This window comes from Ixodes scapularis, unplaced genomic scaffold (genome assembly GCF_016920785.2).
Source record: "Ixodes scapularis isolate PalLabHiFi unplaced genomic scaffold, ASM1692078v2 PGA_scaffold3__209_contigs__length_174095766, whole genome shotgun sequence".
Taxonomy (NCBI): Eukaryota; Metazoa; Arthropoda; class Arachnida; order Ixodida; family Ixodidae; genus Ixodes; species Ixodes scapularis.
Window position 1 is genome coordinate 91,485,420 of NW_024609868.1, and position 17,389 is coordinate 91,502,808.

The 17,389-nt window shown below is 44.8% G+C and overlaps 1 protein-coding gene across 1 annotated transcript in view; it reads right to left on the reverse strand.

Moving 5' to 3' along the window:
- Window positions 1–11,373: 11,373 nt before the first annotated feature.
- The window catches only part of LOC8031604 (chorion peroxidase), a 43,686-nt gene continuing 37,670 nt past the window's right edge, over window positions 11,374–17,389 (reverse strand). The window contains exons 14-17 of the mRNA XM_029992857.3: window positions 15,317–15,519; window positions 14,162–14,331; window positions 13,257–13,359; window positions 11,374–11,650 (exon numbers count right to left, since the gene is read on the reverse strand). Coding sequence (XP_029848717.2) covers window positions 11,569–11,650; window positions 13,257–13,359; window positions 14,162–14,331; window positions 15,317–15,519 — 558 coding nt within the window. The 3' untranslated portion in view covers window positions 11,374–11,568. The remainder of the gene's footprint in view (window positions 11,651–13,256; window positions 13,360–14,161; window positions 14,332–15,316; window positions 15,520–17,389) is intronic.

Sequence of the window (17,389 nt, forward strand, 5' to 3'; positions counted from 1 at the left end):
AACAACAGAAAGCACATTCGTACGTAGACAGAGAAGTTACACATACACAGCGCAAAACCACCTCCGAAGTAGATATTCCGAATGCGAACATACACAAGACAAAACGTTTCCAACGCGGGGTTCTGTAAACTAAGTGTAGCGTTACAGCGTTCACGTTCGCCCCCATTTGGGGCCCCCCGACTCCGGTGGAATCCAACAGCCGTCCCGTGTAGACGGAAAGAACTCTCGGAGAAGGCAAAAAACATAAAGTGAAGCTAGACTAAATACTCGCGCGAGCAACACTTCGCGACAATAGTGTGGCTTAAAATCATGGTTGCCAGTTACCCGAAGCTTTATCTAAAATCACAGGAAACGCTTTTCCGTACCCCACAAATGTTTAAACAACCCGCAACAGAGCATTGCAATATTGCATCAGCTTCCTAGCACCGCATCTAATGCTGAGGAAGTCGTACTTTTGAATCATGACGATTGGCAGTTGCGTTTGCTCTGAACATGACCCAAAATGGCGGCGTCCAAAACAATTTTGGGGAACGGAATGCCTATACTTTAATGCTCATTTAGTGACTCTAGACATAAAGTGAACTCGGGTATATTACTTTCCTCTTCGTCTTTATTATTTATTGATTTCAATCATATCGAATTATGAACATATTATATCACGCTACACGTGTGTAATTATTTGTCTTAGATTTATTATTTGAACCCAGTACTTAAACCATTCATTTATCGATAGTAAGTCTTCCAATATATTTTTTAAATGTGAAGGTAAAAAGACACGGGTATTGATGATGATACAGACGCCAACGCCGCCCTCGGAAATTTTGTGAACACTAGAAATGAGCAGTTTGTCTGCCATCCGCCAGGTAGCGCAACAAAACACCCAAACAGTTTTTAATTGTTTTTAAAATTAGCTAAGCTCTACACCTATTAAGAAACCAAAGCAAGATCATTGTGAAAATTTAATACATCGCAATGTATATCTATTCCTAACAATACTGCCATTAGATGCCAATAAATCTGTTTGATGTCCAAAAAAGATATGCATCAAAAACAGGTAAGTTTGAAGGGCTCCTGGAGCGTTACGACTTTGAAAATGAAAAAAAAGCCATCGTCCACCTCTTGGGCAACCATTGTAGCTCTAAATGTTATAAAAGATTTTGTCATAGCTTAATTATTTCCTCAGCGGCATATGAAGTACCATGACTCGAAGCACAAAAAAGTGCTACGTTTGAAATAAAATATCTATACAAAAAAATTTTACACAACATTAAAGTTTTTTTCTGCATATTACCAATTATAAGCACTACATCTGTAGCTAATTTCATTGCCCTAGCGCTTGTAATTAAAGACATATTTGTGCTGAAAAATGTCAATTTTAGGGCAATATTTGGAGGGATGAAAAAAACAAAGTAGTGCAAATACCAAAAAAGTGTATCGTTACATTCTGCTCCGACATCATCTTAACAAAACTGCTATATTGGAACCGTGCTATCTTTACTGGATCGTTCATAAAACATGAACTAGCGGAGCAAGTATGGGTCCGCGCCATCATATTCGCAACGCTACAAACGCGCATGAACAGTAAAAACCAACACATACATAATATCAAATGAAAGAGGAATGTATTGCCTTTCGAATGACATCAATCCCACAAAACAGAATTTAAAAGGAGATGAGTAATGATCTGCCAAAAAGTACCTAAACTGCCACATTCAGTGGGACCGTGGCCTTAAACACAGCGGAAAGCGTTTCCTACGCAGGAACTGCACTCCAAACCCGTGCTGTCAATTATGTGACTTCTTTTTTCGTTCTTTTTTCTTTTGCTTAAGAAAACTTATGTTTTCTTTTTTGAAAACAAACTGTTAAAATCGTATTTGTATGCTTTGTTACTGGCTATCGATAAACAGTGAGCGGTCTTTAAAGTGATCAATTACAGGCATTACAGAATACCGATGGACAAGAAATGTTTTCGCAACGTTACTTGTAATCCCGAATTTAGTCTGAGCAAGCCCATGGGCTCGCTCAGAGCGGGATGGCAAAACAAGATCGAATCTCCCTCTTTTGTTATCACGAAGTCGTCTTGTTCTAGATAAATTTAGCGGGTCACCAGCTCCACCGATCCGCCGAACTGTTTTATTTTAAACGGCTCGGAAGCGAAGCGCACATGAAAGAAACCCTATGGAATTCGTGGGCTCGTGGATAAATCAGAAGAACGTGCACACCTTGCCCACAATGTTTTTCCTTGCACTCAAGCCCATACTTCAAACGAATCCCGGAGAAAAGCTCACCGGAGAAAAGCTCACCGGAGAAAAGCTCACCGGAGATAAGCTCACCGGAGAAAAGCTCACCGCAAAACCTGCGGATGCGGAGAAAAGCTCACCCAGTTTTTTTTCCTCCTTGTTATATAGAGGCTGTTAGATTATGCGTAACATATATCAATTTATTATCATTAAAGTTCGTCAGCTTTGTCAAAAAGAAAATGTCCTTTTTGTATTATTTCCCAAGCTTATTAAGTATATCGCTCCCAAATTAATAATGGCGGGCCAGTTTCTCCTGCGGCTTACACTCTAGGCAGCTAAAGCCTAACTGAAAATTTTATGAACTTGAATAACATGAAAAAGTTCGAAAACTTATGTCTCCCTAAAACCTAAAAATCAAAACTGTAAACACCGAAAATCCGAAAGTGCATGCGCAACAACGCGGTGCCTGAAATTCTCTTTGAAGCTTTTATTAACCTTTGAAAACAGGATAAAACAGTCAGTAGGATATTGAGGCTTCTTTCTTCCACGGACATGCACGTTTTCTAGCCGTTCGTGCTGGTGTTTCCGCACGTTGCCTTTGTGTGATAGCAGTGCCCTTCTGAGTTGAGCCACTTATGACTTTCAGAGCTACACGCTGGCACCATTGTTACTCGTGACCTATATAAGAAATAGTTTTTTGTAAGGTAGCGAATAGGGCGAGTTGGTAAACGTTATACATGATGAAAACCGCTCAAACGACGACGAACGAGTGAAGAGAGCAAACACGACTGGACGAAGCTGTTCTCGCAACTAAAGTTTTTTTATTGAAATTAACAGAAAGAAAACAGCGTATCCGACACTGATTGCATCAACAAATACCTACTTAACTATTAGCCACTACAGAATATTTGCAGCTGAAACGGTTCACACACCGCTATTCATATTGGCTCACAAAGAACAGACCTCTTTATTTGACAAAGCTACCGACGGCGCACCCTCAGATGTCAATAAATTGTTGTCTTTTTTACCGGTGTACGATGTTTTCATAACATTTTTGCGGCTTCATTATTATACAGAATGGGTGATTACTAATTTCTGAGGAATTAGTAAATATGCCCAATGACCTTCAAGAATATTACAAGAAAGAGGTAAGAATGAAGTGGCGAATGCGAATTGTGTTAAATTGCCTCTTAACGCAGAATACGCTAAGATAAAAAAAAATAAAATCGGTGAGCTTTTCTCCGCATCTGCCGGTTTTGCGGTGAGCTTTTCTCCGGTGAGCTTATCTCCGGTGAGCTTTTCTCCGGTGAGCTTTTCTCCGGTGAGCTTTTCTCCGCCGCCCACTTCAAACAGCGACCATGCACATATCTGCCTCGTGCTCGGTTGATATCCCGGCAAATACACAACAAATCCTGTTCCCGACGCTTTTTGTATTTTTTTCCCTGTGCCAAGAAACGTGGAAGCAGAAAACATGAAGAGCGCATCTGGACGACGATCAGTCTCAAGGCTTTGGAACACGTGCGAACGACGTTGCGTCTTCCCTCTCTGCTAATCTGGTCACTTCAATCACTGGTGGACACGGATATTGTTCGCCGGCGCGCATTTGTAAGGCGGACGACGGATTGTTTATTGATGCCTCCGCTATCTTTGCCGCGGACGCGAAGAACGGTACGCAACAGATTTTTTTTTTTTTTTTTTGCCGCGTCCGGACCGAACCTGTTTGAAGCGGACCTCGGCATCCGCCACGGCTGCCGTTATCGAGGCGTGTAGCGTCCCGACGTCTTTCTGACAGTCGCCAATAGATTGTCCCCGGCAGAGGTCGGCGGACGGTGGCGTGTTTGTTCAAAACAAACCACGACGTCATCGTTTCTCACGGGCAAGACAATCAGGGCTGATTCACACATTGGCGGCCGACTACGACCGACTACGACGCAACCGGCTTTTAAAGGGATACTACGACGAAATTGCGGCACTCATTATTTTTGTCTATACGTGTTTAAAGGAGCAGTATCACAAAGGGCACACCGATATGTTCTTAAAAAAAGACACGAGAAAGAATTTTAAAACAAACTAAATGATTTGCAAAGAGCCCCTGGTGGATGCCGCTAAGGCCTCGTTTGTAATGCCCGTCTAGGAACCTTGACATGCAGTGACGATAACCATCTCGCCAAGTCATTGATATAACCAATTTGTATGCACATAGACTGATAGCTAATTATCAACGGTCCGTAAGAGAAAATAATGTCATTTCTTTAGATCTTGGTAATCTAGAAGCAAACGAGTCTGTATATCCATCGCGACGTAGGCCCCCCTGGCGTATTCCCTTTTCAAGGACAAATTTTGGTCTACAAATATATCGCCACCAGTTACCACTTTTATTAAACACCCTGTTTTCCCGTGATATTGAAATGCAGTCCATTAGTCATTGTTCCATTCAAGAAGCTTTATAATAAGTAACCACCACTTTTTTGTATACTGTTGATTGCGAAGTTGAATTCTTTAAGTTTTTCTCGTGTTTATCCTCTGTATATGTGTATGCCTATGTATGTGCGCACATATTCGTTCTTTTTGTCTGTATGTGCCGGTGCCGCTCTTACCTTGTTCTGGGGCGCTGGGACTCGTCAAGCTGCAGACCTGCAGCTTTTTTTCCAGCGCCCCTGTCACAAATGTACCGTTTGTGGCAAAAATAAACGAATTTGATTTGAACTTGAATTTGAACTATACATGCTTTGTACCTGACGCCATCCTGATAGCTCTACGACCAGCACAAGAGAAGAGGAGAAGGAGAAACTCTTCACTCAACGGGACTCTCTTTTGTGTGTCGCACTCGTCGCTATTCTCCCTCTACAAGATTATATCAGATTAACCTGTCACTCAAAATTCACTCAAAAGCAGCTTTGCAGTTAGTTGCGGTGGCCCGACCGCTTCGGTGGCTGGAACGGCTAGGGCATCCTGACGACGTCAGCCTCGCCGCAGCTTGCTCATCCCGAGACAAACTACGTCACGATTGCGCCGGATGTGACGTGCTCCCCACTGGCTGCTCTCCGAGCGCCTGCCAAAGTGGGCCGTTTATAAAAAAAAAATACAGCCATCAGGTTTAAAACACAAACGTGCGATTGGCATTTACGGATATTGTGGATAATATTCACCTTATTTCTGAACACGACGGATATATTTCAAATTTCGTTGAGTATCCCTTTAAGGCGCTTACGAGCGCCATCGCTGCCGCTGCGCTATTGTCGTGACGCAGCTGTTGCCATAGCAACCCGTGAAAGGATTAACGTCGCAAGCCGTTGCAGTCGCAATCGGTCGTACTTGGTCGTGGTGTGAACCAGCCTTGAGACTCGCTCGCATCAAAACGGAAATTGGCGTCTTTATCTGACCGCCCAGCTCTTGAAGCTTACCGAACGTGTGTTTTAAAACGCGGAAAAGTTTTTAACAGAGCTCCCTAATTTTGAAATTTTGTCCGCTTGTCCGCCCATCTCTAAATTGAGCAGGAAAATTCATGTCACGTTACCTAAAGTCACGTGACGTCAAGTCACGCGACATCACGGTCTCACTTGACACCGTGGCATGAAATCACGTGACCTGAAGTCATGCAAAATGTTTACCGCTAAATGTAACTGAGAAATTGACATCACGTGACCTGGCATCACGTGACCTGGCATCACGTGACTTTGCGTTTTGCAACTACTCCGTAAAGGTAGTGGCAAAATTGACATTAGGTAACCTGACGACACGTGAATTCATGGTTCCACCTGACACCGTAGGCGTGGCGTCAGGTCACGGGACGCTAATGTTTCCGCTAAATGTTATGGGAAAATTTCCGTGACGTCATGCGTCAATTTCAAATCTCGAATTAATAAACAATGTTCTTCACTCCCCGGAACGACTGTTTTTATGTCTTCTGCATAAGATTAAACGATCGTTCCTTCACTCCTGCATGCCGTGCATTAGTTGGACCCTGAGGATAAAGGTCGTTGTTATTGCTTATCTCTCATGTTTCGTACTGTGCTCTCATGTGCGCAAGCGCGACAGCAAAATAAAAAATAAAAATAAATATCTGGACTGTTCTTAGTAAGTCTCTCCTCTGGCCTTGGTTCCCGCTGTTATCATGTTTGGATAATAGCATTCCGCACGACCAAATATATTTATCACCTGTCTTTGCGCGTATTGAGTCTTTTTTGACGATTAAATTTTGGGGGATCGTTAGTATGGGGCATCGAAGCAATAAAAACGGATACATCGGCACGATGCCAAGGAATTCTGTCGGGCGGAGGCATGTTAGGCTGCCCTTCATTTGTGGTTCGCCGACAGCTCCCCAGATGGCGCTTGTTACTAAAAAAAGATAAAGACCCTCGATACTTCTTTTTAGAAGTAACGCCAACCAATGCAAATGACAAAGCACGTTCCGCTGGAACAAAACGTCGCCATTCAGTTCAGCCTTCTGCTGTGCGCCGCCATTCGCCTCCGACACCCTGCACCGTCACGCAGTCGGCCCTTCGAAGAATGTCGCTACTTGTAATAAGCTTTTATGTAGGAACCCTAAGATCCATTGTGCTGCACTACTGTACCTTGAGATATCGAGATTGTTCAGGCCACTTCGGCGACGGCAAGCGGACCGTATGGGTTATCACCGCAAGATATGCCTTTATATCAAGGCACGTGAAGACGAGTATACTTGCATAAATCTCAATTTACACCATTCTGCTCATATATTTTTTGTGCTGTAGAAGGTCAACCAAAACTCTCCATGCTGTTCGTCCTTTTAAGGAGACAAGGTGACGGCCTGCCATAAGCGGTCCAGCCCACCGAGTGCTCGCAGTCAGGTCTGAAAAAAGGTCTCCCCAGCGCCACATGCAGCCCACAAAGCCTGCCGCGAGCCACGCCCCGAAGTCTTGTCCAACGCTCGATGGATTAATGTTAACCCAGGCGGTAAACTTCTTTAAGACTGGCATCCAAAAGCTTGCGCCATGTCATCATAATTACCTAAATCTGCGCGGCGATTATGGAGGGATGTGACTGTGGTATGTATGCCCAAATATTGGGCGCATTAACTTTTTTTATCACTCTTACCCACTAAAATAATTTACACCCTTAATTAAGGGTGTTGATCAGCTTGTTTTAGGGCTGACACCCTAAGGGTGTTCCAGGAACGCCTATGAACGACTGGTGAACAACCCAAAAGGAAGATGCTTGCTACCATGAAAACTCTCTAAGGAAATTTATTGACGAGCAGCCTGTTCACGAGAAACAAGCTTTGCATGACGTTTTCACATCCACAGAACATGTCAATGCGGCGAAAACGTGAGGGAGAGGATAAGACGGGAGCGCTCGGGGACGTTAGAATCATGTCGTATTACACCTGAGACTGCGGTGGAAGAAATCGGAAGAACTTTCAGTAGAAGGAACAGACACAGAGAACGTCTCAGACACAGACGTTCTCTGTGTCTGTTCCTTCTACTGAAAGTTCTTCCGATTTCTTCCACCGCAGTCTCAGGTGTAATACGACATGATTAGCTACCACCAGCTCGCCAGCACTCTCATCGTCTTTTCACGTTAGAATGCCGATTTTTAATGCGAATGGTTAGAGGGTAGACTTAAAGCCAGCTGTCTTTGACCCCACTGCACTCGTCGAACGCGTTTGAAAGTAAAAGCGAAACTCCGGACGCCGGCGTTTCGTGTTGTAATGCGTTCGACGAGTGCAGTGGAGATAAAAGATAGCTAGTTTTAGGCTTACCCACTAATCGTTCCAACCAGAACTCGGTGTTCTGACGACCCCGCACGCTCTGCTTTCCTCCTTTCCCTCTCTTTCTCGGCGCACACGGACGCAGCAACTCACGCGCGAGAGAGAAATCACGACCCTGTTGACCGCCTTTAAATGCTATGCAAACTGGCGGCATGGTCGATGAGCAGTTCACCGCCCTGTCAAAAAAGCTGAGCTCCCTTTCTGTTTTTTCTGTTTGAACACGACAGCGAGCCGCGGCGAGCCGTGATTGTCGGAGAGGGGAAACGATGTGACTGGCCCACCGCCACCAATGGAGATGTGTTTGACCAAGTGCTCGGTGCGCTTCGCTGCATCCGGGAGTGGGGCGACGCCGCGACGCCCGACTCCGCGGAAGCTTAGCCTTGATTTCCACTCCACCCCGCTCGTGAACCTAAGTTTCGTCAACCAATCAATGTCGAGCCTCGCGGCCACCCTTTTATCCAGACTTGACGAGCTGCCGAACACCTAGCCAAAAAACGTTTCGTGTTAAAATGAACATACGATTCCTGTCAGAACCGTGTTGAACGTCACCGGAAACCACGAAATCAGTCAATTTGATAAATATTTCAGGCGCGTGGGAAGCGTGGTGGTGCGCTAAGGTCAACAGTCGTGTAACGCTCGCGAGGCTGGCGATGCAAAAAGGCAAACGATAACGTTATCACCTGGGTTTTTGTTTGCAACTCACCTGCCTAACCCGCAATCTAATATAGCTTTCACCGCATTTTTTTAACAATCCGTAAGTTTTAAGAACACCCTTTAGAGTTGTCATATAACATGTTAATTTGGGCCCTGCCCTCAGTGAAGAGTATCGTGAAGATTTCCTCGCCATCTACCAAAAGTTTCACTCGCTTAAGTCGAATGGTTTGAAGGTCGCAAACTGCATTGTACAACTACGAGGTACCATAAGCGATTGCGAGTAACGTGTTGGGACCCAAGCGACCCAATCAATCTTCACTCCAGGTCTATGCTCCATTTCAACCGAAGCCCAAACTTAGCCAACACTGTACTACACGATAGAGGTAATCAAGCTGCGCCAAAAATCGTCACTGCGCTCGTTTTTTTCTTCTTTTTTCGGGGGGGTTATGACCGTGTAGACCATACCACTCACATAAGACAGCGCAAACCCCGGCGACTTCACTGTGCGCGATTGGTTTAGACAGGGATCTAACACGTAAACGGAGGATGGGTACCGTGATGATGCGCTTTTGGTGGTGCTTGTATACCGTTAACTGCTGTCGGACTTGAAGTGAAATAGAGCACGGCTGGGGATGCGAAAATTGTGAGGGGCAAATCGCTGTTTACTGAGGGGGTAACGAATTACTCTCAGAGGGGTTCAAGAGGGAGTAAAACGCAGAAGGAAGTATAGGTGCCGCGATTGACTCGTTAGGAGTCCGCTCACGGTGACAAGCGGGTTACTTCCCTAAAAAACCAAAATTTACTTCCTTTTTTTTTTTTCTTTTTTTAAGTGTGTCGTGATGACGCATCACGATCCTTTCCGGATTGTACCATTGACATACTCGAGCGGATAGAAAAAATACTTGCATTCATAGACGGTGCTTATTGTGTCTAGAGATTTGCATCCTGTCTAGTTTAGTTTTAAACAAATATGTGCAGTGCGTCATTCAACATCCCTTCAGTGTAGCGATTTGCATTGTGAATTTTTCGTTGTTGCTTACTTTGGGTTCATACCTCTGCTAACAATTTAATGTGGTTGTTTTCAAGTCGTAACTTTATGTGGCCTTCCATCGAAGAACTACTTATCAACTGCAGAAAAATGAAAGAGGAAACTGAATATTTGCAAATGTGCGCATCAGCGCAAGTTAATCATGACAAGAGCACTTCTGTTAGCATATAAAAAGAGTTCCCGCTAACGTGCTGCAGATGTGTCGAGTATATTTCCGTAAACAAATGAAGATATTTTCACAGCCGCTTCATATGAATTAAAGCAAACTATTACACGACCTCTAAATTATTTCATTTTTAGTTTGTATTGTTTCTAATCTCTAAAGAAAACTTTATTCCGGCGCAAATCATAATGAGTACCGGAAGACGGTAAAAATATAAGAAATATAAATGATAAAACGGAAGTAACAGAAGAGCCTGCAGCCGAAAGCCAATCTTTCCGCCCAGCATCGTTGCTCATTACACAAAGATCGGCTGAGCGCTGTTACATAAAACGCACGTTCCAGAAACATTCCGGTAGTCCATCACTAACGATTCTTTAATATTCGCAATTTGAGCTTCGAAGTCAGTTGAGGTTGGTTGCCTTTGAGACTTTCGCACAGAATAGTCAACCAGTACCTTTGTTATTTTTACCCATTTTCACTCTCTTTTCTCTTCACTCTCTTTTCACTTTATTGCGGAGAGCAAGTCGTCTGCTTCTAGCGCTGGAGTTGCGGTGACGTAAGAACGACGCCGAGCTCTGATTGGTTCTGAATGAAGGATAGTGGGTAGACTTTAATGCTAGACGCCTTGTGGTCTACCCACTATTCTTTTTTAATCGGGCAATAAAAGCTCGGCATTCGGACAGCATCGCAACGCCTGTGCAAGAAGCAGACGAATTTGCGGTCTGAGTAGATGCCCGTATATAAACCAATTTACAGAAATGGTCGCACTGTTAGAGTGGCGTTGGCTACTTGGTGCTTTTCTCATATGCCCATGAATCAACATGGGCGGTTGACACTTTTGGGGCACAAAGCGTGCAATTGAATCCGAATCCTCGTCGGAGGCATCACTTGTGTTCAATACGCACATGCCCACAGAGTACGGGATCAAACAGTGGCAGACCCGAATAATCGGCACACCAGCTACTATGTGTCGCGCGCTTTCGAAAACAAGCGATCCGCTGTTGCATAGGGAGTATTCACTGGACGCCATATTTGTGCGTGCTGTTTAGAGCGCATGCTCAAAACGAGCTCACATCAATAGGCTGCTAAGACCGGCACTCTTGATGGTGCGGAACGCACGTTGCAAAAGAACTGTGGAAACTCGCCATCAGCACGCGCTCAGCATTCGCGCACACAGCTATGGCCGCCAGTGAATACTTCCTATTGACGCTTTGCAGCAGCTGTGCATGGGCACCGCCATAACTGACCTCCAGTTTTTGTTTCCCCTTATTACGTTTACTTCACCTCAGTATTACCATAGCAGGCCAGGTTATTGCCATTTTAGATTTTATTCAGTCTTTCTCCACCGCATTGGCTTTTGTGGAGGCTCGTCCACACCAATTTCAGTGGCTCGGTATCTCGGTAAAACAAGAGAAGGTCAGCAATGGCGGCTATATTCTGGCTCGTGTGTAAAGCGTCTATACTGTCTGCACTGAACCCCAACATAGTTTTCAGCGAAGTAATTACAAATAGACAACGATGAAAGAATGAAGCGCACGTGCGCTCGTGTGACCTTTAATGAAACGGATATCGCGGGGCATCGTCACATGCGTGCAACAAGAAAGCAACGAGGAAAAAACGCGGCAAGTGAACAACATCGTGGGGTAGGGGAGTAATGCCAGGGAACATTGGGGAACACAACAAATAAAAGTTCCCCCCGCGGGAGTCGGTGGCCCTACGTCCAGACCGGCTCGTTCTGCCAGTTGTCCAAGCTCACTCTCGGGATGTCTTCGCCATTGCAATCCACCTTCGGGTTCCTGCGCGATTGAAGAACAAAACGCGCGTTAGGAAACGCGAGCAGTCGCAAAAGCAATACAGTAAAATTAGCCAGGTTGTACCACTGGAATTTCGGGGCTCCTCTTCAAAACACTTTCACGACACCTTTCGTGGACACATTTTCCAATTTTCCCAATGATTCCCAAGTTGTTTTTACTTTTTGCTCCAATCAAATTAGGGACAGGATCAATCTCGTTGCTGCAATAACCTCCTTTTTTTTCTTTTTGCGATCCGGTTCATCTCGACCTTCACCGAGTTTCATCCGTAGCTTGGGGCGATTTGTTCCCCCTATGTGGTTTGTGGGAAACTAGTTGCTCCAGATTTGTTAAAGCGTTAAACTGCCTGACCAGCCTATAGAAATAGCGATCGTAGGTCTTCGTGCCCCGTACAATTTTACGTACCTTGAATTACGATGCTAAATTATCGAACCAAAAGAGCTAAGATTTTATCAGAAAACTAATTCGAAACGCTCAGATTTTGATACAGTTTTGTTTCGTCACTCGACGAAGCCTGTGACGTAACAAGACACTACGATCACTAAGCGTGACGTCACGCCTTTTTCGGTTCGAGCCGCTCTGTCGAAACATCTAAGTTATGTGTTGGAAAAACTGGTAAATGTCTCAACGATCGGCTGCGAAAACATCATAACAGCACGAGCGGGACTGTCTCTGGCCATCTAGGGATTCAGTGATGAGACTGTCGTTGCGATACCCAGTTCACAAAATGCACTGCGTTGGCGCAGTGTGGCGATTCTCTACTTGGAGAAACTATTGAGGCAGAGAAGATCGCGTGGCCCGATTACAAATGTATCAATGTAAATGTATTTTTTTTTTCTTTTTTCCACAAAAGAATTACGCTTTTTGGTGAAGTAGACAAACTGATGAGCGCAAATTTACAGGGCGTTTTTTTCTTTGCTTTATTTGCGTTGTATTATGTTCCTACTCCTTACGAATAAGTACAAGAAACGTGTAAGTAAGCCCTGTGTTTATTCTCCTATGCGTCCTCTCGTTTTGCCCCCGTTTGTAAGGCGACGCGACTCTGCGCCCGACCAACACCTCCTAGATGGGACCGACGCGATGATAACAGGCGGGGTGGCGGGACGAGGGTGAAAGAAGGAGAGCCCTTAGGAGACGACATCCTGATCCTGATGTTACGTCACGGATCGTTTCAAGCGACTTATAACACGGGAATCTCCATATGCATTTTATGCGCTTCATCCTTCACATCGCGAGCTGAAATTTCGTGGACACTTCCATGGGAAAATCCTGGTAATATATGCCACTTTTTTTTTTTTAATGAAACTATTTTTAGGTTGGAAGGCCCTATAAATAGGGGAAATGCACAGGCAGGACGGAAGGACGAACGGAAGCGCGGGCGGACAAAATTTTGTTGTTGGGGGTAGCGTTAAAAAGTATTTTATGCTTTAAAAAAAGCTATCGGGACATTGACCGTTTTCGAGTGTCCTCGAACATTCTTAGATAACGCCATTTCCTGGTCTTGCCCGTATCAGGCGGCTTCGTGATGAGAGGTCCTTCGGCCATTGAAATGCACGCGGAAGACCGATAAAAGCTTATCGGCCAAACTCACCACTGCGCTTCTCTGATCATGACCAGAGGCTGAACGTAGTTCAGGTTGGAGTTGTCGCAGATAACCCGCGCCAGGCTGGCCTTTCGAATTTCCTCGATTTGAACTGTAAAGACAAAAACAAACGGCAACACTGATGAACCCAAATAACGGTGTTTTGGAAGGTGGTGTCGTTCATACACTCCAAAAGAAATTTAATAAGCACGTTGTGTTTCCGGCAATGTGTGACGCGACCGTCCCGCGAATCATTTTTTGTATACGCTGTGTACTCTGCGCGTTTAAAGTCGCTGGATGGCGTGTTGTGCTCGCAAACACCACAAAACGGTAAGCCAGAACTGGGGAACGTCAGTGATGGTGTTGATGATCAGAGTTATGTCGAGTGGCCTGGTACATGCGTTAAAGACTTCCAGGTGATACATACAGAGTGTTAAATTTAATTCGAACCTATTTTATTTTTAAAAAAAATCGTAAGAGGTATACTGAAGCGGTTTGCGTATGTGAGTTATACGACTAGGGGGACATTATATAGGCGGCTAATCTTCACAATAAATCGGATAGATCACTCAAATGAAAATACACATATGGTTTCAATTAGAAACTTGTTGAGCGTCATCGAAAATCACTAAATCAGTCCATGCTATCTCCTTGCGCTCTCTCCGACTGTTGTTTGGCACCATCAGTTTGTAGCGTCGGCCGCGCTCAGACTTGCAGTGAAGTCAAGCATATCACTAGGCTCGGCAAGCTTATATAGCCTCGTTCAAAATGTCAGGGTGGTGCGCCTAACTTTTTTCGATTCCCCTTTCATTTCCCGTACTGTGTTACTGTGTAACTCCCATTTACGTAGCTATATATTTCTAGTCCGTTATATTACGAACGGCATTTTAGCAGCAGGTGCAGAAGTGACTGACCTTCGTTGAAGGACGACTCGAGCCCTCCGTTCTCGTACCAGAAGCGGTCGCCGTTCTTCATCCGTCGGAACTGCTCGGCCACGAGACAGGCGAAGGTGGGTCCTAGCGTGCCGCCGGGCACCGATTTCTCGTTCACGCCAGCCGGGAACAAGTCGATGTCGTCGGGGTACCTGGATAAATGTGAAGGAAATCGCACAGCCGCTCCGGTAACTGCTCTAACTCGGCACTACGGTCCCACGGCATCCACTATTTTCAGTGTGCGAGTATTTGTTGTTATTTCGTGGTACATACGAAAATACTTGCGGTTCCTGGTCTCGGTCACTACTACTTAACCCTCATACTTCGCAAATAACAATTCCGTCGGAGGTTTTTTGTTTCGTTTTTTTTTCATTCACATTAAAGTGATTTTTTTTCCTGTCAAAGCTACGCAAAGTAACAACACAATCTATGCAATAACCTGTTATTGAATACGTGTTATGTTGATACGCTTGAAAAGTGAATAAGTATCCCCGTGTACAATCAAAAAGCCTTTCACTAAAATCACGATCCAGTAAGGAGCTTGCCATTTTTGCGACTGAAAAAATAAACGTGTAAAACGCAGAAACATTGCAATGAACGGGCCCAAATATACTGTTCTGAAGCGGTCTACACCCCTAAAACATAAAAAAAAAAACACTTGAGTTTATAAAAAAGAAAAAACGTTTTTAACGTACATTGATAAGACGTAAGTAACAAAATAAACGCTGCAGCACCCCGCTGCAGCGTTCCATAAAAAAAGGACGCTATTCACGACATGGGACACCTTTTTAGTTAAAAACGATTCCGAAACTAACTTCAATATTGGATGTAGACAGGAATCGTTAAAATGAGTCTAGCACCGTCAATATTAGCCAAAAAAAGTGTTTTTTTTTTCTTCTTCTTGTTTCGAAACGTTTATTTTCGTCTCTTCAGGCGCTAAAAAAGAAAAAAAATTTTTGAGAGTTTGTGTCCCTTTAGTGGGCGTCTGCATTATCTGTTTTCGCCTTCGGCGGGTGCTTGAAATTCGAATAAAAAAGCGAATTAGGCACTCGAGAGTGTTTACGAAGCGACACAGGCAGGTGTCAACGCGGTCCGCGTATCCGCGGTGCGGGGAAGTCTCCCACGTCGCGCACGTACTTGTAGACTTGTGCGAAGGCCTTGGCGGACTCCGGCGTCATGATGTCGGCCAGCTGGGCGAAGTCCGTAATCCTGGGCATGCCGCAGTGTTCCCGCCAGTCGTTGTAGCTGGGGATGCCGTGGTCTCGGCCCCGCTGGATGTTCAACGCCACCAGGTCCATACCGAAGCCCTGGCCGATGGGCTCGTACAGGTGGTTAGTCAGCTGCACAGTTGAGCGGGGAAGACATTATTGAACGGACACTCTTTGCAAAAAAAGTTCTCAAAAAGGCAGGTGAGCTAATGCGTATTAATCATGATGTTTAAACCTTGAGACTGAGGAAAAGCTTGAAGATTAATAAAAAGGGATCTCTTCGCGTCTTCGGTGTGCAAAAATAAAATTTTACTTTCAATCAAGTTCGAGTACAAAGTGTGAAAACGCAGTCAAGCGTGTCAATGAGTTCCATACATCAACCTAAAACAAAGAAAAAATTAATATTGGGGGTCACTTAAGCTTCGCCTTTAAGAGTGGAACCCGATAGCGTTATTGGGTCCCTTTCGCAAAGCCTTCTCTTATTAACGCGTGCTCGTTGCCAAGCCGTGCAAGCGTGTGTGTGTGGTCCCATATGCAACGCGCGCAGCAACGTCTGACGTCACACGTGACTTCACACGTGGCGGCCCGCTTTGCATTATGGGATTTTCCCGCTAAATTTACGGGAAAATTTTCCGCTAAATTTGGCAGAAATATTGGCCGCTAAATCTGGCGGGAAAATTTTCCCGCCGAATTTAGCGGCCTACTTTCATAATGCAACGCGCGCAGTCACGTGTGACGTCAGACGTAGCTTCGCGCGTTGCAGTATGGTAATTTTTGGTCTCACCGACGCTGACGCCGACGTCGGATATTCTGCGACATGAGCTCCTAAATGTTATTGTGTTAAAACAGGCACATGCATATACACCGTTTCTGAAACTCAGGAACTACTTCATTTCACGATCTCTCCTTTGCATAGACATTGGCACCTCCTCGCCGTAGTGAGGACGAAGCAAAATATTGCCGTATAGTGTCCAAGATGCCAAATATTGAATCGAATATTGAATAGGCAAACTTCTATTTGCAATTAGCATAACCTTAAAAAAAAAAGCCCTTTAGACTGCACAAAGAGACCTGCGCGTTTATTCTCTCGTAGGGCACCGGGAAGGAAGTGCGGCTTGCACTCGAAACGCATATAGATTGCAGTAAGATCGGATGGGCTAGATGGTGCATTTCAATAATACAAACATAACTGACATTCTCTGTCCGCTCTCTTCACCCAGATTCCATGCTCCTGCACAGTTCCTTGATTTAAAAGATTACGGCACGGTTTTTATACTAAAAACAGAAATGTCTGTGCCCTGAGAATATTCAGTGACTATGGTTCATACCAACAAAAAACCTTTCAGTACGTACGTTACGTCATTTCCAGCTTCAGTAACTCGGAATCTCGGTGAGGTACGAGAAGCTCATAATGGTGCTTTTAATGCGAAAGTGCGCTGAAAGAATACTATTAAATGATAATTTATTTAGCATTTACACACTAAAATGTTTTATGACCTTAAGGGTGTAAATGAGCGTGTCACAGGGCCAACAGCCAAAGGGTGTTATACAAGAGCACCCTCAGACCGCTAGTGAATGCTTAAAAATAGCATGCTGGCGATCTTAGGAACTTTTTTTGCGGATATATTTTTAAGCAGCAAGTTTAGAAACATCACATTAATTTTCTCACATGCGCAGGAACGGCCAATACGCAGTAAACCACGCACGAGAGAGAGAGAGAGAGAGGAGTCACGGCCATGCTGACCGTCTGAAAGCGTTTATTAATGCGGGTCTCTGGTACAGGTCATTTGCACTCTAAACCCTTTGACGGTCGTGACTCTACTATTGGGTTCGAATGAAAGGCGAACACTGACGTCTAACCCCTGGTTAGCTCAGTTGGTAGAGCGCTCCACTTGTAATGGAGAGGTCCCGGGTTCGATACCCGGACCAGGCGGATTTTTTCGGTCGCTCACCAGTCACCTAGCTGTGGATGGAGATTTATGTTTGTCCCTTGTCCCTCTTG